Source organism: Astyanax mexicanus, chromosome 15 (assembly GCF_023375975.1).
Source record: "Astyanax mexicanus isolate ESR-SI-001 chromosome 15, AstMex3_surface, whole genome shotgun sequence".
Lineage (NCBI taxonomy): Eukaryota > Metazoa > Chordata > Actinopteri > Characiformes > Acestrorhamphidae > Astyanax > Astyanax mexicanus.
The window spans coordinates 28,189,432-28,213,679 of record NC_064422.1 but is presented as its reverse complement, the minus strand read 5'-3'; the positions used below and the strand labels follow the sequence as shown (position 1 = coordinate 28,213,679).

At 38.2% G+C, this 24,248-nt stretch overlaps 1 protein-coding gene and 1 long non-coding RNA gene across 8 annotated transcripts in view; one reads left to right on the top strand and one right to left on the bottom strand.

Moving 5' to 3' along the window:
- The window catches only part of spag9b (sperm associated antigen 9b), a 64,182-nt gene extending 55,762 nt beyond the window's left edge, over window positions 1-8,420 (top strand). For all 6 annotated transcript variants that reach the window (XM_022667879.2, XM_022667877.2, XM_049465169.1 and 3 more), the window contains 13 exons: window positions 31-204; window positions 915-1,086; window positions 1,192-1,413; window positions 2,128-2,311; window positions 2,447-2,569; window positions 2,708-2,788; window positions 2,900-2,967; window positions 3,560-3,708; window positions 3,805-3,976; window positions 4,072-4,185; window positions 5,153-5,329; window positions 5,489-5,626; window positions 6,617-8,420. In XM_022667879.2, the coding sequence (XP_022523600.1) occupies window positions 31-204; window positions 915-1,086; window positions 1,192-1,413; window positions 2,128-2,311; window positions 2,447-2,569; window positions 2,708-2,788; window positions 2,900-2,967; window positions 3,560-3,708; window positions 3,805-3,976; window positions 4,072-4,185; window positions 5,153-5,329; window positions 5,489-5,626; window positions 6,617-6,735 (1,893 nt within the window). In that variant the 3' untranslated portion in view covers window positions 6,736-8,420. The remainder of the gene's footprint in view (window positions 1-30; window positions 205-914; window positions 1,087-1,191; window positions 1,414-2,127; window positions 2,312-2,446; window positions 2,570-2,707; window positions 2,789-2,899; window positions 2,968-3,559; window positions 3,709-3,804; window positions 3,977-4,071; window positions 4,186-5,152; window positions 5,330-5,488; window positions 5,627-6,616) is intronic.
- The window catches only part of LOC107197833 (uncharacterized), a 137,100-nt gene continuing 116,409 nt past the window's right edge, over window positions 3,558-24,248 (bottom strand). Inside the window, exons 1-5 of one of the 2 annotated variants that reach the window (XR_001518808.3) lie at window positions 11,461-11,635; window positions 8,517-8,623; window positions 5,469-5,583; window positions 5,144-5,335; window positions 3,558-4,790 (exon numbers count right to left, since the gene is read on the bottom strand). This is a non-coding gene — a long non-coding RNA (uncharacterized LOC107197833). Of the gene's footprint in view, window positions 4,791-5,143; window positions 5,336-5,468; window positions 5,584-8,516; window positions 8,624-11,460; window positions 11,636-24,248 lie in introns of those variants that run through there. The other variant, XR_007424548.1, reaches the window with a different exon arrangement.

The window sequence follows — 24,248 nt, the reverse complement described above, 5'->3', positions numbered from 1 at the left end:
CCTCACGTGTGTATATGGCTGTGTGTGTAGTTATGGTGTGCTGCAGGGGTGAATCTGTCAGGAGGGAAGACTCGTGATGGAGGCTCTATTGTAGGAGCGAGTGTGTTTTATAGAGATGTCTCAGGAGTGGAAAGCGGCAGCCTCAGCCCAGTTCAGAGGAAAGGATCTCAGAGCAGCCTGGACAAACTAGAACAAGAGCTAAAGGTATGAAAACATCTGCACACAGGAAGAAGTTTCATCACACACATAACTATGATTATAAGGCAGTCTATGGTACATCAGAATTTAAATATTACTAGCCAATATATCCAATATTAATACCTAAAACATTCGTCTTTGTCAGAACACACATTTATTGTATTAACCACAGAAATACACTGTCCTGGGTTAGCAGTATGCAAACTGGTCATAAAGAGATTCCTCAGGCCATCACTTGGAAATGCCTACACCTGTTTAAGTTGAGAGGTGTTATCTCAACTTATCTATTGTGATGTATATTGTTATTGGAATATGTAGTTGCCTATCTCAGCCATATGAATTTTTGGTCATATCGTACAGCTTAATCACACTCATAGTGGAAAGCACAATAGGTTGTACTGATTGTGACTGAATAGAAATGTTTATGCAAACAGAGGTAGTTTGGCAGAAATCACATACATATTCTATGCAGGAGGCCCCATGTGGATCTCACAGGTTAGTGCAGCAATCTTTGTTTAATAGAATATGACACATCCTCACCCTACTTGAGTGTGCATTTCACTTCATAAAATAAAGCTACTTTACACTCACACATCTCCTCTTTTACAAGCATGATTCTTTATGGAAACATTGTGGAACTTCTATGCCATAATTTAAACAACCATTTGAAGCGTCTCCATTTGTGAGTGTGTGGTATTGTGTGTATGTATGTTCAGGAGCAGGAGAAAGAGCTAAGACACCAGGATGAGCTCTCCAGTCTGGTGTGGATCTGCACCAGCACTCAAGCCACCTCCAAGGTCGTAGTGATCGACGCCAACCAGCCTGGAAACATTCTGGAAAACTTCTTCGTCTGCAACTCTCATGTTCTCTGCATTGCCAGTGTGCCAGGTTAGTGAATAAAGAGAGGGGAAAGAGAGAAAAAACATATCTCTCTTTGATAATACTGTCTTTGACTGCTTTATTAATGTAGTGCTGGATGTGTTTGTGGTCCAGGGGCACGGGAGACAGACTATCCAGCTGGTGAAGAGGTGCCTGCAGACAGTGAAGCTAGTGGTGCTGAGGGAACATCACAGGCTGAAACTGCAGTAAACAACAACTCCACCGGCTCTGAGGGGGTTCTAGACGGCATCACTGTTGTTGGCTGCTCTGTGGAAGGAACTGTAGCCATTCCCCAGACTGCCAGTGCAAACTCTGTAGAGGAATCTGAAGACTGTGGTACTACTTAATTCTTTCTATTGACAAAGAGTTATATTTAGGGCTAGACAGTAATTTGATGTCAGTATTGAATATTAAATCAGCGCCAGACCCAGCTTTACACAACTATAGTTCTTACATCATTTCCTGTTTGTTAAACACAAAAATTGCAAAATTAAGATGTTTCTTACAGTGACCACCGTGCCTTAAAGGGTTAAAATATCATCTGCCGGAGCCCTGAGAGAGCACAATTGGCCTTACTCTCTCTGGTTGGGTAAATGGCCTTAAACTGTTTAGAAAATGGGATAAAAATGAGAAAAAAGGGGTTATACTAAATAACACCTCCCAATCTCTTTTTAAGTTCAAAAGATAAACAAGACTTCAACAATAAAATCCAAATTTCATCCCCAGTTTCTCTCCCAGAGGCATAGTATGCTTTTTGACTTAAATGTCAAACTATAAAATACTAAACCTATGTATTTATTTGTAGATACATGTTTAAACCTTTTTTTTTTTAATTAATAAACATGTTATAGTTTTGTTAACATTTAAAAACAGTTTATGCCATCAGGTATTCAGGTAGGACTGCAATAAACAGAAAGCTGCCATGCATCAGGAGAGCAGCAGTGCTCCAGACTGGCAGTTCTGAATAGTTGTATTTTCTGATTGTTGTTCTACTGTTAAAATTCTGTGCCTTATCTGTAAAATCTCTGACTCATTTCTGCTGGTGTCCAGGTGATCTGCTGGGCATGCGTAGACAACACGGCATAGCTGCAGCAGAGGAAGCCCTGGAAGCCACAGAGAGCAGCAACACCACACCTGCAGAAGAAAGCCAGCCAGGCGTTTATACAGAGCATGTGTTTACTGATCCTCTCGGAGTCAAGAACACAGGAGATACACCGTCCAATTACACTCAGAGGTGTGAGGCAAACGCTCACAGTATTTAAACATTTTTAATTTATACTGATAAGCATTTTAACTTGCATATATACTGTACTTCTGTTCATTCAAAACACTTTACTTAAATGTGTTTTCTTGCCAAATTATGCTCTAGGGAATCTGACCTGGTGAAGGATGGGGTGAGCCTGGTGCCTGAAGATCAAGACCTGATGAGAGAAGAGGCCAACAAGATGAGCAGCGTCCTGCCCACTATGTGGCTTGGAGCACAGAATGGCTGGTAGGGGTCTCTTTGTTTTATCAGTCTCACACACACACACACACACACACACACACACATATATATAATTTTTTTTTTTTTTTTTTTTTGGTGCTGTGTTTGGCTTTGTGATGAGACCTATGTGCTTGTGTGTTGCAGTGTATATGTCCATTCCTCTGTTGCTCAGTGGAGGAAGTGCCTTCACTCGATAAAGCTGAAGGATTCCATTTTGGGGATTGTGTAAGAAGAGCAGTTCAATTTGTGTAACGTATGCAAAATGTAATGGCACATTAAAAACATGTCTTATGGAAGCTTTTTTCTTACACCACACTCTTTTTGACTCACTTAAAGGCATGTCAAAGGCAGAGTTTTAGTGGCTTTGGCTGATGGCACTCTGGCAATCTTCCACAGAGGAGTAGGTGAGGATCTTGCAGTTTTTAGTGCCCTTAACACTTTTTCTTTAAGGATACTGTCATATGTTTCAAATATGTTACACAAGAAAAATGTATACTTGGGCTCCGAGTGGACGCTGCCACTATGATCAGGAGATCGCTGGTTCAAATCCTGTTTTTGTAGTTTGCCATCAGCTAACGGAGCCCTGAGAGAGCACAATTGGCCTTGCTCTCTCTAATGGGTAGATGGCGCTTTCCCTCCACATCACTCCTAAGAGTGATGTTGTTCAGCACAAGGCATCTGTGAGCTGATATCGGAACCTCTGGCTACTCTGTAATGCTACATCAGCAGAAGTTGGAAAAGAGGCGGTGGCTGACTTCACATGTATCGGAGGAGGCATGTGCTAGTCTTAACCCTCCTGGCATTGGGACGTGATTAGTGATGGAGGAGTCCTAATGAGTGGGTTGGGTAATTGGCTGTGTAACTTGGGAAGAAAATGGGATAAAAAGAAAAATTATAAAATATATATACATCCATCACACATACATCCATCTATCCCTTTCAGCTTTCTCGGTCTTCTCATCTGCTCTAATTCAGCGTCTTTCTCTTTCTCTGCAGATGGTCAGTGGGATTTGACCAACTACCACTTGTTAGATCTGGGCCGGCCTCATCACTCAATCCGCTGCATGACCGTGGTGCACGATAAAGTGTGGTGTGGCTACAGAAACAAGATCTACGTCATCCAGCCTAAAGCTATGAAGATAGAGGTATTATAAATTGTGCTGTTATCAAACCAGTTACCTGTCAAAGTTTCACAGAAAATTACCAACTCTTATCTTTTCTGCTCTCTTCTCAATATACAGAAATCCTTTGATGCCCACCCTCGCAAAGAGAGTCAAGTGAGGCAACTAGCATGGGATGGTGATGGCATCTGGGTGTCTATCCGTCTGGATTCCACACTCCGATTGTTTCATGCTCACACCTACCAACATCTGCAGGATGTGGACATAGAGCCCTATGTCAGCAAGATGCTCGGTGATTTTTTTTTTTTCCTTTTATTTTGCTTTTGCTGTGCTCTATTCATTTGTCTTCTGTCTTATTAGGCTAAGTATTTTTTTTTTCTGGTTCAGGCACTGGTAAGCTGGGCTTCTCCTTTGTAAGGATCACAGCATTGACGGTGTCGTGTAATCGCCTATGGATTGGAACAGGGAACGGTGTCATCATCTCCATACCTCTAACTGACAGTATGTACTTTGTAGCGCATCTTCTTCTCACTATTTACCAGCTATACAAGTTTACTAGAACATTTACATGCCTGTAGATTAGTTAGTTTGCTTGCTTTTAGTAGACCTTTTAGATTAATAGTGCATCCAGAAGAAATCAACTGCCAGAAATGAAACTCTGGTTGTTGTGCCAGACTGTCATGAAGTGGCTCAGAATGGCACTGGGACCTCTTTAGTGACGAGTCCTGCTTTTGTCAGTTTTTTTTTTTTTTTTCCTTTTCACACATCATGCGTTAAAAGGTCTGTGGAGTGCAATCTTGTACACTGGCAGATTACCAGAAATGTCACTACAGGCACTTCTGTTCTGTTTTCTGAGTACACATGCCAGATGTCTTGGCTTGGAGATGTAGAGATTTCTAATGGTGTCCTGTGATAATCCATCAATCCAGCTCATGCTTTATGTTTAAAACACAGTATCTGCAGATTTTGCAGTAGGGGTAGAGTACTGATGGCATGTCCAGCTAGTTAAAGCCCATACATTTACAATCAGGTATAGGTCTGGTGATGCGACAGCTGATGGCATTGCATCTGCGTCTTTATGGTAAGGTCTTGAGATGTGCATTTTCCTGTAAAAAAAAATGAAAATTTTCATCACTGGACACCATTAGGAACCTTTACATTTCCAAGCAAAGAAATCTGGCATGTTGCTTTGAACATCCGTTACACTCTACTTCTGCATCTTTAGCTCAATAATTATATCCTAGAGTTGTGCATATTTTTTTTATCAATAATTGTTTCTGGCAATCTTCCTTTCAAATAGCATTGCAATGAAACACTTCTTTTTGGACACATTTTTTAAATGTTTTTAGACAATGAGTCTAAAAATAAAAAATGTTTTTCCCTTTGTGCTGCCAGGCTTTACATTTTTAACTGATGTAATTGCTGTCTGTCTAATAATCAACAACTATTCTTTTTGTACCTGAAAAAGCGAAGAAAGCCACCCAAGGAGCGTCCAACCGGCCAGGCAACGTGGTTCGTGTCTACGGTGATGAGAACAGTGATAAAGTGACGCCGGGCACATTTGTACCTTTTTGCTCCATGGCCCACGCTCAGCTCTGTTTCCATGGTCATCGAGATGCAGTCAAGTTCTTCACTGCTGTTCCAGGTATGACTGTTAAAATATGAAGCTTTTTTTCAGGTATTTTGGCAGCAATTTTATTTTAATTTCTTTGCTTTTTAGATCATTGAATAGGAACAGCATAATAACTAATTGTTCAGTTTTAAAGCTTTCACTTTGTGTTTACCTGTTGTTCCCTCGCGGCAGGCCAAGTGATCCCAACCTCCGGCTCAGGAGGCGAGGCAGGAGCCGACAAGCCAGCAGCAGACTCTCCTACACCCACAGAGTTTTCCAAGTCGGTCCTGGTCATGAGCGGAGGAGAGGGATACATAGACTTCAGAATGGGTTAGTATACTTTACACAAGAGCCCCTATTTATCAAAGTTCTCAGCTTAGTTGCATGTACAGTACTAGTCAAATGTTTGGCCACAACTTATCATTCAGTGTTTTTTCATTTATTTATTTTATTAATATTAAAGACAAACAGTTAAGGGACACATATTGATCTACATGGTAAATACAAAGTGTTTGTTCTTCAAAATCCCCTGAACCTTCGGAAGATTCTTAAGTATTAAAAACATTTTGGTTTGTTTAACAATTTTTACAAAATAATTCCATTTGTGAAATGAATTTGGATTTGGGTACAGTGTACAGTGAAACATAACGAGTAAGAATGTTTGTAGAATAGCCCACCTTTGTTTACCACCAGCATTCCAACAGGCTTACAATACTATAGATAGGGGCATAGCTGATATTTAAAACAAGGCACTGAAATTTTTGAAAGTGCACAGGTACTTCATTAAACATTCCCATACAATTCCACAGAATTCATTTAGCAATTTTTTCCCCATTCTACCTGTTCATCCGTGCTCATCAGCCAAATGATGGCGGCACTTAAAGAACTACCCTGAAGGTAATCTCAGGGTCCTTGAAATTTTACCAGTGAAGTGTGGAGCTACTTTGTTTTTTAATGGTGTAACAATAGTGATTTCTTTACACGGGAAACTCTATGCCCCTATAACTAGCATTGTAAGCCTGTTGGGAGCATCAGCTAAAAGCACTGCATTTTAGAATGCTAGCACTAAAATAACTTTAACCTAAACTGACTGCATTGGCACACATAGTTTAAAAAGTCAACATTAGTACTTCTAATCACAAACACTCATCTTTTTAAAAAGGTTTTAATCTCATGCCTTTTAGAGATCATTTTATCTTTTGTTCACTTAACTGCCTACACATAAATATGCATTTTGACCAAGGGTAACAGTTAAAAACTGTACAGTAGATTTAAGGACAGTTAGAAATATATTTTGACTGTGACCTGTAATTTCTCCAGGTGATGAGGCAGGAGAAGGAGAGGACCTGGAGGAAGCTACCTTGAAGCTGCAGCCCTTCCTGGCTAAAGCGGAGCGTAGCCACCTTATAGTGTGGCAGGTTATGCTGAATGGAGACTGAATGTTTTGTTGATTTTGATTTTTTTTCTTCTTCGCTCACACAGCCTTTTCCAGGCAGGAATGAACTTTTTCAGAAGGAGTTTTTCAGAATGCGCTCCCTGGCGTATTTTTTCAGCCTTTTGTTAAGTTTCTTTCTGGTTTTAAAAAGCGTTGCTGTTTTCTTGAAGGGTCACTATTGTTGCGTCCAGCTATCAGGAGGAGGTTACATTGGATAAACATGCACAGTCTTTACACATTCACTTTTGTGGCAATACGAGGCTCAGTCCTTTTCTGAAAACAATAGATGGATAGTGGAAAAGGAAAATCGCATCCTCAGCAGCGATGGCAATACTGATGAATCAGGACAATCTAGTGTTTTTCCCCTAGTTGGTCTTGCTGTTTCACTCTTTATATCAATGCCCATTGATCACACTGTGCATCACGGTTAGGTTAGAAATCAGTCAGAGAATGATTGAAAATCTCTGCATTTTGTGCAAATGTTATTTTGGGGGGGGGGGGCAAAGTCAAAGCACCTTCTAAAAAAAGGTTCTAAGGGCCAAGGCTTGTGAACTCCTGCATGCCTTTTGGCTGCTTTGCTGTACAGTCCTTTTTTTCCCCCTTTTCCTTCTTCATTTCAGGATTTTCCAGCTAAACCTGTGATCTAAACCTTGATCTATGTTGAAGTATATAATTCTCCACTAAAAGGAAAAAAAAATATGTTTCTGTATGAATGTTAAATCTACCAAAGCACTACAGGAAAAATTATAGTAAATGTATAATATGACCTTACAGTTTGAGAAGATACCACCTGATTATGTTAGTCATGGCAGAAAAAACAATGTTATGCAATACTGTTGGAATGATGTAATGGTCAAAGGCTTGATGAGTTTTGTTGGTTTTGTTTGTTTGTTTGTTTTTTTTTCAAAAGAAGAACGTTTTCTCTTCTGTGTAGATTCTGGAGCATCAGAGACTAAATGCCTATTTTTGACACTTTTGTACATTTGGCTTTTAGACTCTTAACCACAGGCCTCTGTAATGCGACGAGCGAGTGCGCTAACATTTTGCTGATGTTCTGCTGCTGTTTGCTGGCGTTAAAGCAGACTGGAGGGGGAGCACTGCTTTGTCTGCAGTTATTCCTCCACTTCAGAAGATAAACAGCTTTACATTGCAAATTTAGCCATCCCAGTATTTATTTCTATCAATGAGCCTTTGCAGTTCAGAATGTAACTTTGTATATTAAATATAAATATATATGAAATATAAATATGTACATGAAACGTAGCTGGCTTGGTTTTGATGTTTGGACAATGATTGTTTTACGGTTTTAAATCACATTTTACTGGTTGATTGATATTCTATGAGTAGATTGCTCTGAGATGATTGACCACGGAAATGTACCTTTACTGAGCTATGCACTATTTTATAAAGGAGACCTGGAGTGTGAGGGGGTGTGTGTTTGTTTGTTGGGAGTGTGTTTGCTGTCTGTGTGTGAAAGCACTGTTCCTAATGCTCACGGTTTGGGCCCTTTGTTCCAGCTGAGAGCGCGTGATGAAGTTATGAGTGATTGAAGGTGTTTCACCCAGAATCCCATTTTCAGGTTGCCATGAAAGCATCTGTCCTTCAGACATGATCAACATCATGTTCCCATCATAGCATCCTAGCCTTACACTTTTTTAACATCTATTAAACTGACAATTTGGGCAAAAATGTGTGCTTGTGTTTTTTTATACTGTCTGAAACTGCCTCGCTATAACCTAGTAAGAAACCTAAAGCTGTAGAGTGTTGGGTAGCTTTCACACCTACCTTGTTGGGTCCAAAGCAAATAAGCAGGTGTGAAAGGAGCCGGAAACCACAGTCCAGTTCTGTGAAAGCTTTTCTAAACGGGACCAATTACAGGAAGTTGAATCAGCCTGTAAACAAACCAAAAGAAAATAAGAATCAGTGCATCACACATCAGTATGTTCACAAATGCTTTAAAACACATTCATTTACTTTAACAGACGATTAACCCTTATTTATAAACAGAAATAAAAGAAATCGAAGGATAATCTTTTACACTCATTTTGCTGCGGGGCACGTGTGTATACCCTGCTGTATAAATCCAGCTGGCCAATCAGAATAAATATAAATATACCCTTTGCTCATTAACTACCCATTGACCAGCATAGAGTTTTTTTTTTTTTTTTTTGGTGGTGGTAAGATCAGATGGTCTTAATTAATTATCAGCTCAAAAATATTCAGGTTAAATTTTGACACATTGATGTATACAGACCACAATTCAAAGTCTTAAAGGAAAAAAAAACAAGGTGTTATGAAATGGAACCACTAATGTCTTAAACACTTTCCATAGTATTGATCATGTTTAATTTCAAATTATATTACTGTAGGAATTTGCAGTTATGTGACTGCAAAATTAGGCAGAAACTGTCTATTTGGTTATTTATAGACCAAAATTAGACTCCTATAAAACAAGCAAATCAAAGGATTATCAAATAACACCACTGATGTCTTGAAGTTATGGGATGGCAAATGTGCAGAACTTGCCATATATTGTATTTAGACTTCACCAAGTAAACTTTTATCAAAATATTGTCAAATATCTAAATTCTGTTAATATTGGCATCATATTTTTAAGCAGGACTACTAATGTAAACCATGTCTTAGAGAGTGTAGTTACTCTAACACATATTTGGATTAGGGCTGGGAGGTTAATAAAATTAATTTGATTTATCAAATTACTGTTTTCATGCGATCAAAATGATAATCAAGATCAATAATATATATTTACATACAGAAGCTGCCAGAATAAATCTCAGTAGTTCTGTCAGACACCTGTAAAGAACTCTTGTGATTTTCATATTTTACATTTTTCCTTAACCGAAATACAAGGAGAATAAGTTTACACTGTGTTTAATATAAAAAGCTGCTGTTAGGTTAAATGGACCTGCTTACTATTCATAAAACAAATTGGCATTAAATGTAAAGGAAACAATAGCACTTTAAATTGTGTTGTCTATTTACAACAAAATCATGTGTGAGAACTAAACATTTATAAATAAAGAATCGCTCATATATTTAAAGAAATGGAGATTATTTTTCTTACAATATCACCCAGGCCTAATTTAAGTAGCGATAACTTGATTTGCTGGATTTAAAGGACTCCAAATTCAAGCTAAGCTAAATGGATACATTTTCTGTCCCATTACTTCAAAACGTTACATCAATATCAATTGATATTGTTATTAATAGTAGGCAAAGGGTTCTTAAAGGATTTAATTTTGGTTTTATAGGACTTTAAAGTATGCTTACTGTTAAAAGAAAAATGGACATGCTTTGCATCACATTAATCCAAATTGCTACATTAATATCTCCAGAACTTTTACACTAAATACATGAAAATGAGATCTTTACAAATTCAGTGATATGATATGATAACCCCATAATGTTCATGTTTTATAGAACTACAAACTTTATAAAAACAAATTTCCTAGATTTGCCATCCCATGAATTCAATTTCTTAGTATTGTCTTAATATTATCAGATGATATTACTGTAACTTTTTGTCCATAGTAAAATATGTATTGGCAATGCTGCTTTTTAACTAAATGTTTACAGACCCGTCCCAAATCACCCCCTGCTCTCTAGCTTTTTAAACACATTTTATTACCACTAGTCTCTAAATCACTCGCATGAAGAATTTAGATTTTTGTTTGAATTTATCATTCCACCTTCAATGCTGCTGTGGCGACAATTTAACGTCTTCAACTTTTAAGGTACAACAGAGCATTCATATAAGATTCAGTTTTATGTGAACTGTTTAACACAACTAATGCAGAAATGTATTAAAAAAACTCTTAAGGCACTTCAAATGTACTACAGGCTAAATGAAACGTGTGCGCCGTTTTAAGGTGAAATTGAAAATGTCAATATGAAACTAAAATCTCTGTGGTTTTATTAGTGAATAAATAGCTGCTCATATATATGAGTAGTTCTACAGTAAACTCAAATCAGGTTCTCTACCATAAAAACACCAATTTTAAGTTTACAGAATTAGCTGCTCATATATATGAGTAGTTCTACAGTAAACTCAAATCAGGTTTTACACCATTAAAACACCAATATTAAGTTTACAGAATTAGCTGCTCATATATACGAGTAGTTCTACAGTAAACTCAAATGAGGTTCTCTACAAAAAAAATAAATTTACAGAATTCACAGTAAGTTTATGACCTCAGGGGACGGGTTTAGGACATTGTCAGACAAAATAAGGCCTCATTTTAGATAAATTAATTTAAGACTTTAAAAGGGTCAACAATAACTTCAACACTGATCCAAAGTTGAAATGCAAGCTGGGAAAGGTCTGCATTTTCAAAACGTTACACTGTTCTACAGATCGGTAGTTGGGTTTACTGGTGTGTATTTGTTGATTAGAGCAGGTTAAATTATGTTTATTGAGCTGTACTCGTTTATTTCAAGTGTAGACGGTGTGAACGCGGAGGACTTCTCGTTAAAAGCGTTAAAACGCGATGAGAAACAAAACGCTACCAAACTCCCTTCACTCACTTCACCTGCAGCAGCTCGCGCTCATTAACTAACAGTTACTCCAATTAAATACGCCTCGTGCGCCGAGTAGCAGAATTTATCTCAGCAAAAACAGATGAATTATCTAATCTAGCGACACGATATAAACCCGAATACTACAGTATAACCCATTAGAAAGACCGATAACATTAGAAAACAAACTTACTTTACTCAAACTGCAGCACAGCGCCTGCCTCCAGCTCTGTTTGGTACACAAGTGAACTACGGAACACCATCAGGGACAAAACACCAACCTAGCTACACGAGGAGAAAGCGTTCAACTATCTGTCCTAGTGGACCATCTAGTGGACATTCCACAAACTACAGCTTACTGAGTGAACTGAAATATTACCAGCGTGAAGACTTTCCTCCATTTACACTAACTAGTTTTTCAGTATGAAGTGCTGCAGAAGCATTGTTAATGTGGGTGGGGGGACTTAATAGGGGGTGTTGGATTGTTGAAGACCTAATTTTATCTACAAAAGGGACCTCAATGACTATTTAAGGGTCTACTCAGTGGAGCACGATTCTGTCCCCTCCTTACTCCCCCATTTGCCTGCACTTACACTTTGTTTAAACAATCTGTGTCCGAGCACGTCATTACTCACTACTCAGTAGGCTTGCCGGTGTTGTGCCAAATTCAACACCCCCGGCACACAAGGCACCCTCAGTCAGAAGCACGTCTTCTTCATAAAAGCGGAGATAATCCACATTAACTTACGTAGAAATCCGCACCAAAAGCCATGGTTATGTCAGTCACAGTTACATACATAGCGACATAACGTGTGCTCCTAAGAGGGGGTGCTTTTTCTGGCAGCGGAGCTGAATACAGGGCTCAATAGGGAGTGTTGGATTATTAAAACACCAAATGTTACCTACAAAAGTGATTTTAATGACTATTTTAGAGTCAGACACGACTCCCTTGTCAGCAGCTCTATTTCAGTGCAGCTCACTGGTCCCTCCAGAAATACTGTCCATGTATTTATACAATAAACTTTGCTGAGCAATTTTTTTTACCACATTTTCACAATCAGCTACACATCATACTTTAGCCCTACAGTTTTATTTTAGTCAAATAACAGGGAAATTCAAAAGGGCTACATAATATTTAATGTTAAATGTTTGGGGTCTAAACAAATAATTATGATATGTAAAGTAGACACATCTCCCGAAGATTTTAAGGGGGCAATACCCATAGCGTATGTAGTGTTTACTGTAGATAAAAGTGTCAAAGTTGAGAATATTCAAACATCCACTATATATAATGAGAACTGCTTGTTTTTGACTGTGGTTCCAATGTACACTATCATCCCACAATGCAATGTGAAACAAAAAAAGGGAGGAGCTACTCATATCTGGAACAATATTAGAACCTTTTTTTGTATTGCAGTACTTTTCAACATATACAAACATACATAATGTTATACATTATTATTATCATATATAGATAAAGAAAGAAAGAAAGAAAGAAAACATGGCTTTAGAGCAATGATTCATTACTTCCAGTTAGTAGAAAATGGGTTAGTACATTAATATTTTGTGTACAAATCTGTCAAACCTACACCACTATTAATAATAATAATAATAATAATAATAATAATAGTATACAGTATAGTATACCTTAAAGTAGCCTAATAGTGTGTAATAGGCGAGTCAAGGCAAGTTTATTTATATAGCACCTTTCATACACAACGGTCATTAAAAGTGCTTTATAAACCAGAAAATACAAAGAGAAAAATATGCAAGAGAATAACAATAAAAACTGAAATATAAAATAAAATAAGAATAAAGCATGAATAAAAAATGAAAAATAAAATAAGAATAAAACATGATTTAAACATGATTAATATGCTATTGTGATATGTTCAGCATGTTAAAGTTTAGTCTTTTGGGATAAAAAAGTATTTTAATAAATGTTTAGCACTAATGAAAAGCTAACCACGTGTCTCCTCCTACAGGGGGCGCCATTGTACCGCAGCTATTGGCTGCCTTTGAAATGACATTCATAAAAAGAGCAGGGCTTTGATTGGCTCAGCAGTGGGTACACACTGTACATGTTCTCCTGTCCCAGGCCAGTGAAGTTCTGTATCAGCACTAAGCCTTCAGGAAAAAAATGCCTGTTTAAAGGGAAAACTCTGTTGTTCTGCTGTGATCCTCAGCTATTTACTCTCTGCTGAGGAATGATTGAGTGTGAAGTAGACGGAGTAAACCTATATGGAAATGGAAATGGAAATGTATTGCCTTAAATAACCTTTTCCATCTCACAGAGCCCCTTCAGGCCCTGCTGTCCCGTCTCTGTCTGGCAGAAGTCACTCTGTCCGTCTCGGTCTGTGGGGCTTTACAGTTTTATAGGGGAGACAAACAGCTGCGAGAGGATTATCAGGTGAGAATTAAGAAGCGTATATAATAACCATTTTTAAATCCAGTCAACACTCGGGCCCTGTGTTTCTCCTTCATCCTCCTCCTCCTCACACCCTGTTCCCCCTGTTCCCCCTGCTCTGAACACACTGGCGGATATTATGTAAGTCAGTCAGCTGGTGTGTCCGGGGAGGGATTCTGGGCTGAGGGACTGAGAGTTAGGGACTGACTGTCCCCGTGCAGACACAGCCAGCGGGGCCAGCGGCAGCAGCAGCTCCACAGAGACCTCCACTCACTCAAAAGCAGTGTAGGTTTGAAAATCATAAGAGGAATAAACCATTTTTACCTCCGTGTCTATTTATGTTAGAGGTGTGATGCATTATTTATGTTATTCATGAGTCATTATCAGAACACTGTGCCTTTTGGCCCTCATACTTTCACCTCTTTTGACTATTGTGTTTATTAGGCTTCAGACTTCAGACTATTCAGAATATTTTCCAGCTTCAACACTTTATATTTTCACGTTTTATTTTCTGTCATGCTCTGATATTTTTCCAAATTAGGGTGGAAATTTTAACCTTTCCCTCAGCTAAGTATGAAAACAATATGTAAATTTAGGTGAATTTAATAATAATAATAATAATAATAACCACTAAGCCACCACTGCGTATATTATTATAAAGCAATATTATTAGGGTTCAAGCACCGAAGGTGCGTAGAACCCTATTGTTTTTGCTAAGATTTTTCTTCTTCTTATTATTATTATTATATTATTCTTTTTCTCCTGTAAAAACAGTTGTGCAGCCTAAACCGTAAGTCATAGAGAAATGAAACTTGGTAGGTAGATGTAGGATCAGTGCATCTCGGTGGACAACAAAAATGGCACCGAGTGGTCAAGTGGTGGCGCTATAAACAAGGAAATTCATTTTTCACAATTTTCTCAATAACTCAAAAACCATAAGACCTACATTCAAAATTCTTTTTTTGATGGATTCCTTGGGTCAATACCAACAACTTTCCAATTTGGACCATGCACTTCCGTCTATATAGATTTTGTGCTAATTTGCATAATATGCAAAACCTACTTTTGCAAACTAGTCCTAGGAATTTTGACCAATCCTGGCATGTTTGGTATCAAAACACTCGTGAGAGCATGCGCTTCAATATTCAGTAAGAAAAAGTTGAAATATGTAAACAATATGGCCGCCATATGCAAATTAGTCCTTCCGGATATATGCCCCATTCACTTCAAGAGGTAAATTTGGAGCACTGTTTCTCAGCAACCGTGCAACCTAGCAAGTTGAAACTTTGCATGCAGAATCTATCATACAGCCTCTAAAGGATGTTCAAAGGGCAACTTAATCAATCAACATGGCTGAACACCATCAGCCAATCAGCATTCAGCAGACATTTTGGCAGGCTGAATGTTGCCCAATCTGGATGATATTTGGCAGTTATGTTCAGGTGGAGACACTGTAGTGACCTGCAAAGTGCTGAAACAATCCGCCCACTGGGGGGCGCTGTTCCAAAAAAACGAGTATATGTCAATCATGCTGTACTATTTTGACATCTAATTGTTTTTGCCATATTTAGTACAGTGGCTCTGACAAATTTCTCAATACAACTATGTTTAAAAAGTGCTTTGTTCATTCATAATTGCTAATTGTTTGAAAATAGCTATATTGAAACTACTCTCTGGATATTTGGCCTATCACCTCCATTTCAGTCTTGCTGCACACTGTAGAGTCTCTAGGTAAATGTTCATTAAAAACATTTGTGAAAATTTCACATACAATACTCTCCAGGCATCAAGCAATCTGTGCGTCCTTGGAATTTCTAACCTAAATTGCTGTAACTCTGCAGTATTTGCTGTAATCTCACAATGTTAAAGACCTCTGTACAATATCACTCTGATGAAGCGCCATTTAATACAGAACTAGATTAAGAATAACTTGACATTACATGTCATATCAGAACATTCACTCCTTTGTGCCTCTGCTCAACATTAATAACAGGTGAAAGACTTTTGATCATTTTAAATGTGACAGAATGTCTCCAATTGTGTTAGACCTTCTTACACATCACCATCCTATGCTCTAGTAGGCACCATTGTGCTAGTTGGTGCTTGATGAAGCGCCATTTAATTCAGAACTAGATTTATAATAACTTCGTAATTACATGTCATATCAGAACATTCACTCCTTTGTGTTAATTTAAACTTGTTTGGTCAAACATTTCAGCTTGTTCTGCAAAGGTTCAAAGGTCAATCTGAATACCACTTTGTGAACATTCTGGTTGAAGCCACCTGATCAATACCAATAACATGTAGACACCTTTTGACTAGTTCTAACTCACTTAATGAATATCCTACAAAGTTCACTAGATTTACATGTGAATTTAAGCACTGATCAGGTTGAAAGGCCTCTGCTCAACATTAATAACAGGTGAAAAACTTGATAATTTCTAAATGTGACAGGGCATCTCCAATCATATTAGACCTTCTTACACATCACCATTCAATGCTCCAGTAGGCACCATTGTGCAAGTTGGTGCTTGAACCCGATGATTGCCGCTTGCGGCTATATTTTTTATATTATCATTATATTATTATTCAGCAAGTGTCTTAATTTTCTTGAAAAGTCACTGATGTTCCCTTTATAAAAGAGCAGTTATCCCAAGATGAGAGAGTAGAGATACATATACAGCTCTGGGAAAAAATAAGAGACCTCTGGAATATAATCAAAGAAAGATGGATGATCACAAGCCATCAAACCAAGCTGAACTGCTTGAATTTTTGCACCAGGAGTGGCATAAAGTTATCCAAAAGCAGTGTGTAAGACCGGTGGAGGAGAACAGGCCAAGATGCATGAAAACTGAGTTATAATTTACTGTTTCAATTCTGTTACCCTTTTCTTAATATCAATGATTTTATTAAACCAGGCAGCACAGGGGACATGACAATAATCCCACTCCCACATCAAAAACCTGGAAAAAATTTACAAAAAAAAAAAAATAAAACTCTTAAAACATTATATATTCTGCAGTCAATTTAGTAATCTAAGTCTTTACAGTCCATCAACAGAGCAAAATATTAAATTGTAAGACAATAATAAAGTATAAATCATAGTCTTACTGTTCGTTAAACTCTTCTCTTTTAATCTAAACTATAGTCTGTGCTTGTTTTCTGTTGTTATCTGCTGTTTCTCATAGAAACGGAATATCTTTCATCTGCCTTTACATGATGGCTCTGTTTTTTATCTTAAGGTCTCTTAGCTGTTAAAGTAATCAGAGATGGGGCTGATGAATCGGCTCTCATTGTTACACACTAGAGCAGATCCTCAGATAGGCCTGTGTTTGATTAAAGGAACAAATAGAGATGTCACTTCTTAATCATATTTACACAGACTTAAAAGCAGTGTTTCAGAGTGTAACTACACTTTAGCACCTCGACACCTCATACTGTTGTTTGAGTGGAATTATGTGATTTCTAAGGGTATATTTTGGGTATAGTCAGTATTGGAAGTATTCAATAACTGCACCATAAAAGAAGGGAAAAGTCTGATTTTCATGCTGATATTGAGGCATAAACATTTATAAATACATCCATAAATAAATTACCAGTTCAAGCTGGTTATGCTGGTTAAATAGATTAGATGTTGTCCAGCATAGGGCATGTTATCATTTGTAATAAATGGTTCAGCTGGTCTACAAGCATGATCAAGCACATGGTTGTCAGAGAAATCCCTTTCCATCCTGTCTTTTTTTAAAAATAAAACCCCTATTAAAAAAGTAATCTCTGACCTCAGTCACTAATTCTACTTCATATTTCATATACGGTCTGCTTACTTAGCTGAGGTAAAGCTTAAGCTGTCACCCTGTTGTGGTAAATTATTATGCTTATTAAAAGCATTTCAGAAAAGCAAAATATATCTTTAACAATGGTACTATGAACAATTCAATATCTGCAACTCTCCATCCCATGATTGTCCACCCTCTTGTTCCATCATACTGTGGAAAAAAAAAAAAAAAATTGTGTTTATAAATTAACTGGACTAATCTTTCTGATCCCAAATGACAGGGATATTTTTTATATGTTAAACAAATTCCTGTCTCCATATGAGGACAGTTTTATACATATTATGTCCTATCCCAAATAGCTAAAAATTAAAAATGCACACCAAGCAAAAGTTTAGGTCCCAGCATGTTGAATTGGATTTGTATGTAGTCTATGGTGTTATAGGGTGGAGTAAGCAAAAATTCTGGTAAATAAGACCATTAAATAAGTTATGTATGACATTTAATGATATTTTATTAACTGACATAAGACTTTTAAACTAATCATGAGTTTAGAAAATGTAAAAAAGTATAATTGTTCTGTAATTATGAGAGTTAAAGTATTAGTAGGTTCTCTCCTGAGCTACGACAGAAAGTTTAGCTAAAATAGGCCAGAACCTAAAATGTGTTTTACACAAAAATCAAAGTATCTTTTTAATTGACAACTTTTAAATTAGAAAGAGCATATGTTTTGTTGGTAAGCTTATTTATACTTGCTTTATCAGTCTTATTATTGATGAGAAAAAAAAGCTATGTTGTCCTTACTTACCATACGATTTTTCTGACATCATTTCTATGACATTCTGCCCCGCCCACCTTTGCAACCTCAGACCAAAACAGAATCAAAACTATTGTTACAGGTAAGGCTGTGTTTGCTGCAACAATGCAAAAACATTTATTGTGAATGGTTTTAAAATGGCTACTTTTAGCTGACTCCACCCTAAATACGATAAACAGTTTTTGATAATGACACTTATCATGATCTGCGTCATGAAAATGCTGTAAGCTATAGTGATGTTACTTTTTTTTTTGCCACATCACCCACCCTTCCTCACCACATATAATCAGCCCAGACAAAGCTTCAGCTGCTCAGTTGCTGCCCAGTCAGTGTGACGAATGAGGGTAGCCCGTCAGTCTGAGTTTGCAGTGTCTCCACTTTGATATGTCACGATTCGCTTTGACTTTCACTTGAGCTGCATATGAAGCAGTCTGATGGCCTTTATGCAACATGCCAGTCCTCCTCTCTCAGCTCCTAATGAGATGTGAGCTCTGGGCTGGGCTGGGCTCTGATGTGTGGTGGCCAGCTCCACTCATCTCCACTGCTGGATGATGTTTTTTTTTTTTGTCCAAGCTCATCTGCCACGCTGGATAAGAGAGAGACGGTGGCGAGGGAGTCTTAAGTTGCTCAAAAGTGCAAAGTGCAGGATGCTATAGCTGCAGTCCTGGATTGAGGACAGACACTGTTTTCTCTCCCTCTCTCTCTCTCTCTCTCTCTCTGTGTCTCCTCACACTTCCCTGCCCTCAGACAGTGTTTATTCACTTCATTCAAATTTAGGATCAGCTGAAATTAGCCTGGCTCCAGCAGGAGAACATCAGAGACGCAGGAGATCACATGGAGCACTCCCAAAACAGATGTGTTAAAAACAACATCCAGTGCGTTATATTTTTAATACATCGCTGTGTGTCCAGATAAGGATGATAGATGCAGCTTCTTTTTTACTTGTGTGTTATCATGGTGTAATATGTGTCAATAATGGCCTTAATGATTTAAAACATGCTAAAAAAAAAAACTTTTAAATCTCTTAAACCACCTGTTACGTTGTGGCCAAATTGAGTTGCTGCTAATTTTTTAAAAGCAGGACAACATTTTCCATTACTTTTAAAGCATAAAAACTCATCTTCTAGGTGTACTGAATATGTAAATTAACATGTAAATGCAAAATGACGAATTCAATGTCATAACCCCCACACATACACCTCAATATCAGCATTACCCACACACAGTTAATCACAATTTATCAGCCAATTAACATCAACTTTTGTAACTGTACAAAAAGGAAATAAGACGGGTCACATGTGACCATAAACACAGGACTCTAGCAAACACTAGCTCTTTTAAGATTCAGTCCCCTACACAAAATAAATCCTGTCTTTCAGCAAAACATGAAATTAAAGCCCCAGCACCATGTCTCTACCTGCACTTTTATACCTGTAGCTCCACCCCCTTCATCAATTGGGTCATACATACCATTACAACAGGGTAGGGGTATATATATATATATATATATATATCCTCTTAAGACCCTGCGTCCTCATATGAGGACATAATATTTTTGCTTCTCTGCACCATTATACTTAATAATTTTGCAAAACTTTAACCTTTTTGTCTCATATGGACACACTTGCTGTATAATCTAGTGGTCACATGACAACATTAAACACTCAACTGAATCAAGAGGGTGGGAATCCCAGTCAAAGGTTTCTACAGCCAGTTCAGACAAAAACATGGGCCAGACACAAAACTATCATCCAACTTTATGTTTGAAACTATTCGCCTGATGTTTATTTGCTCACTGTCAAAAGATAAAAGTTGTTTTTTGGACTAACTGGGTCATATATATATATATATATATATATATATATATATATATATATATTTATGTATATATATATCATACATATATTAATGCTGACTACTGCTGACCTATACTACTTTTACATACTGCTTTTAAACATGTCACTGGACTATAACTATTAATACATGTTGTTCTAAAAACAGAAGTTAACTTGGCCGCCATTCCCCAGGAAGTCCCCCAAGGACAATATCCAGGTAAGTATATTTAGTCTATTTATACACCTAAAGTTTTCCTCTGCCATCATCACACAACTATTTCATAGACTTGAAGACACTTTTACCTCAGTATCAGGTTTAAACCAGCCTGAACTGGTTCTTCACCATCATTGTGATAATGTTCAGCCTCCCTTTCTCTCTGTCCCTCTCAATACACAAACTTTTTCTTTTTTATTTCACCTTTTTAATTTATTTTAATTTGAAATTTTTATCCTTCAGGATATACATATCTAGTTTCTAAAGTGTTCCTCCTGTAATTTCAATTCAACAAATTAAATGATAGTGGACTATATTACTAATTTACTAATGTATAGATTGGTATACAATTTAGTACAGATTTCTTCTCTGTCTCTTTATTCTTTTTTATTCTGTTTATTCATCCTATAGCAGGGCGCTGTTTCCTTCAGACATCTGCTAAAGAGTCCAGAGTTGGAGAAACATGCTCACCTTTGGTGTAAACAACACAGCAGAAGTTCTACCCTGCTGTACCTCAGAGATTCTCCAAAAAATACATAGCCTGAGGTGCTGTCAAATAGCATAACAATCACAAACACATCTCCCCCCTCCTCTTCTTTCTGCTTCAGTCTTTCTAACGGGTCTTGTCACTCGAACCAACCCCTCCCCCCACCTCGAGGTGTTTATGGGCAGAATGAATCTGGGATTGAAATCTGTGGCATTGTGGTTTTTACAGGCAGCTGGAGGTCTGTTCCACCTGTCCTGTGAAGCGAGTGAGTGAGTTTGTGGAAGTTGCCATGTTGGCTCTGAGCCATTGACATCATTGCTGGACTGAGGCATGTCAGGAGGCCTGTTGAGGTGCTGTTATATTTGGAAAGTGGATATAACGCACTTGGTTATACTTATACCCCTCCGTCCCCCTGTGGCTGTCCGTCATCCTCTGACCAATGAGCAGCACTGCTCTGCTATACCTCCCTCCTCACTGATGTTTGAAAGTGTTTGAAATGGTGTGTCACACGCGAGGAACCATCTCACGTTCACCTCATCAGACAGAAATATCAATGGTCGCCCCGACCTGAGCATCTGAGGATCCATTCATCTGCCTAAAGCCAAGCGACGGCTCTAGAATTTTTCCATTGCCCCCCTTCCCAGCCCCTCAATGGAACAAACTGTGCCCTGAGCCTCCCTTTCAAAAAACAACCAAAGATCTGGACTTTTAGATTAATAGGGAATTGTCTGTGTGTAGGGATGTTAATGGATAGAGTTTAGCAATACAAAGCAATAGTTCAGATTAGGCCTGGACAATAATTCGATATCGGTATTTATCGCGATAAGAAATGTTTCAATAACGGTGATATCAGTTTTGTGGTATATCGATATGTATTATTTACAGAATCACGGACAGGCGTTTTTTACTGGCGTCAGCTCGCCGCAGAGCTCAACACATTCAGCCCCCGTAGCTGGGCTACGTCAGTGCGTGATGACGTAACCACACAGGCACGTAGCCAAACAGGCTAGGCTAGGCAAGGCTAGATTAAAATGGCTAGGCTCGGGTCCGCTTCGCTACGCAGCAAAAATGTCTCGCGCTGGAGCCAAACGGAGCCGGGACGAGCGGATCCAAGGCTAAGGTAGACTCGGTTCGGTCGGCCCCGGATCCTCGAGGCCGGCCGCGGGTTCGCTCGCTCGGCTGCGGGTCCTCGAGGTCGGCCGCGGGTCCGCTCGCTCGGCTGCGGGTCCTCGAGGCCGGCCGCGGGTCCGCTCGCTCGGCTGCGGGCCCTCGAGGTCGGCCGCGGGCCCGCTCGCGGGTCCTCGAGGTCGGCCGCGGGTCCGCTCTCTTGCTGCTTTGCTGCAAATTGTGCCGGAGAGTGCAGCCGACCTGCAGCGGTAATGTTAATACATCTAATCTGTTCCACCACTTCAAGCAACTCCACTACATACAATATTTTTCTTATACTGACTGAAGCACTTCTATAGCTTATGTTGTAACTAAGTTATTCATAGTTGATAAAGCCTGTAGGTTTGTTTATTTGACGGGAAAATCTTGTTGCTTTTATGTATATAAAGGCTTCTTGTATTCTCTATCCTAGTTGAAACACTTTTGTTTTAATCTGTTAAATTTGTTCACAAAGAATAAGAAGTTCTGCCTCTGTTGTAATTTATATTTTTATTGGTAATAGTTATATAGGCTTATGTTTGACAGGGATGTCATGTTATTATTTTGCTATATGCAAATAATATTGAGCATTGATTTATTTTGACTACTTTTATTTCTAAAGTAGTAAAGTTTTTGTGAAAGGAGGTTTCAAAGACTTAAATAAAATTTTCAGACAGTAGTAGGTACAGATTTCCATTAGATAGATAGATAGATAGATAGATAGATAGATAGATAGATAGATAGATAGATAGATAGATAGATAGATAGATAGATAGATAGATGTGCATATAATGAGGGTATCTGATGCCAGCCATACAAAAAGTGCAAATACACAGTAATAATTTAAATCCGCAGTGCTGCAGGGATTGCAGGGCTTCTTAGCAGTTTTCTGAGGCCTTCAAAGTATTTATATCGATATCGAAATTATATCGTATCGACCGAAATTTAAGGAATATATCGTGATATAAATTTTGGCCATATCGTCCAGCACTAGTTCAGATACTCCATGTTGCTAAACAAGCTGGATAACCAGCCCCTGACCACCATGGTGTTTGTTATGTTTGATTTTGGTCATCCTTGGCCATGCTAGTCATGCTGGTCACCGGCAAAACCATGCTTGTCTTCCAGCATGACTAGCTTGGTTTTGTGGGTCATACTAGTCAACTAGTTTGGTATAGCTGATGAAACCAGCACAGTCAAGCTTAGTCATACTATTTATCTTGTTTGGCCAGGTTTATCATGCATGAAATCAGCTAAACCATTATACAAAAAAGGTTGGTCACAATCTACTACGCTTAATAAGCTTATCCAGCTTGATCAGCACCATTAAAATACTTCTACAAATATTTTTCATACACTGAAGACTGTGTGGTTCAGAGAAGCTGATTCAAATGTTCTTCAAATTAACCAGGTGCTCACAAATGTAAAATGATGCTTCAGTTTTAATCAAATTGTGCAGATTATCAGAAACAAGATTATACATAAACCAATGGACAAGACTGATAGCAACAGTGTCAGGGCGAAGTAAACATGGGAAAAACCAAAGGATAAACTGTAGATGCAAAAACTGGAAACAGTTGGCAATACTTTGCAAAGTAACAAACTGTTTTATATTTACAAATATAAATATCAATCGCTAATAGTTTTTTCTGATTCTTTCAAAGCGGTTGGATTTCTTTTTCTTCATCCTCCATACTTTAGCGGCGTTACAACAAACACCATAACACGACAACACGCCCCAATGTAGCCTAATAGGGAGAGGCAGTAAGAGCAAAAACTTTCCCTGTCCTGTTGCTGCTGCCTTGCAACACTCACCTAAAGTCACGCGGAGCTTTTTAACTGTCTCACGGAGCATTTTAACTGTTCCGCGGAGCTTAGCTACTGTCATGCGGAGCTTAGCTACTGTACCGCGGAGCTTAGCTAATGTCACGCGGAGCTTTTAACTGTTTTGCAGAGTTAATCTACTGTCCTGCGGAGTTTTTTAACAGCAGGACAGTAGGTGAGCTCCGCGCAACAGTAGCTGAGCTTCGCTGTACAGTTAAAAAGCTCTGCGCGACAGTAAGAGAGCTCCACGGTACAGTTAAAAAGCTCCACGGTACAGTTTAAAAGCTACGTGGTACAGTTAAAAAAAACCCTAATCGCCAGTAAATCTAGAACTGTCACAATATAAGCATAATTGTAAATAGTTCATTAGTTATGCTTTCAATTTTCGAATATTTACATCTAAACATTTTATATGTGAGCAAAAATATTGAAACTCATTTAAAACAGATTTTTCTCATAATTAATAGTTCTGAATGTT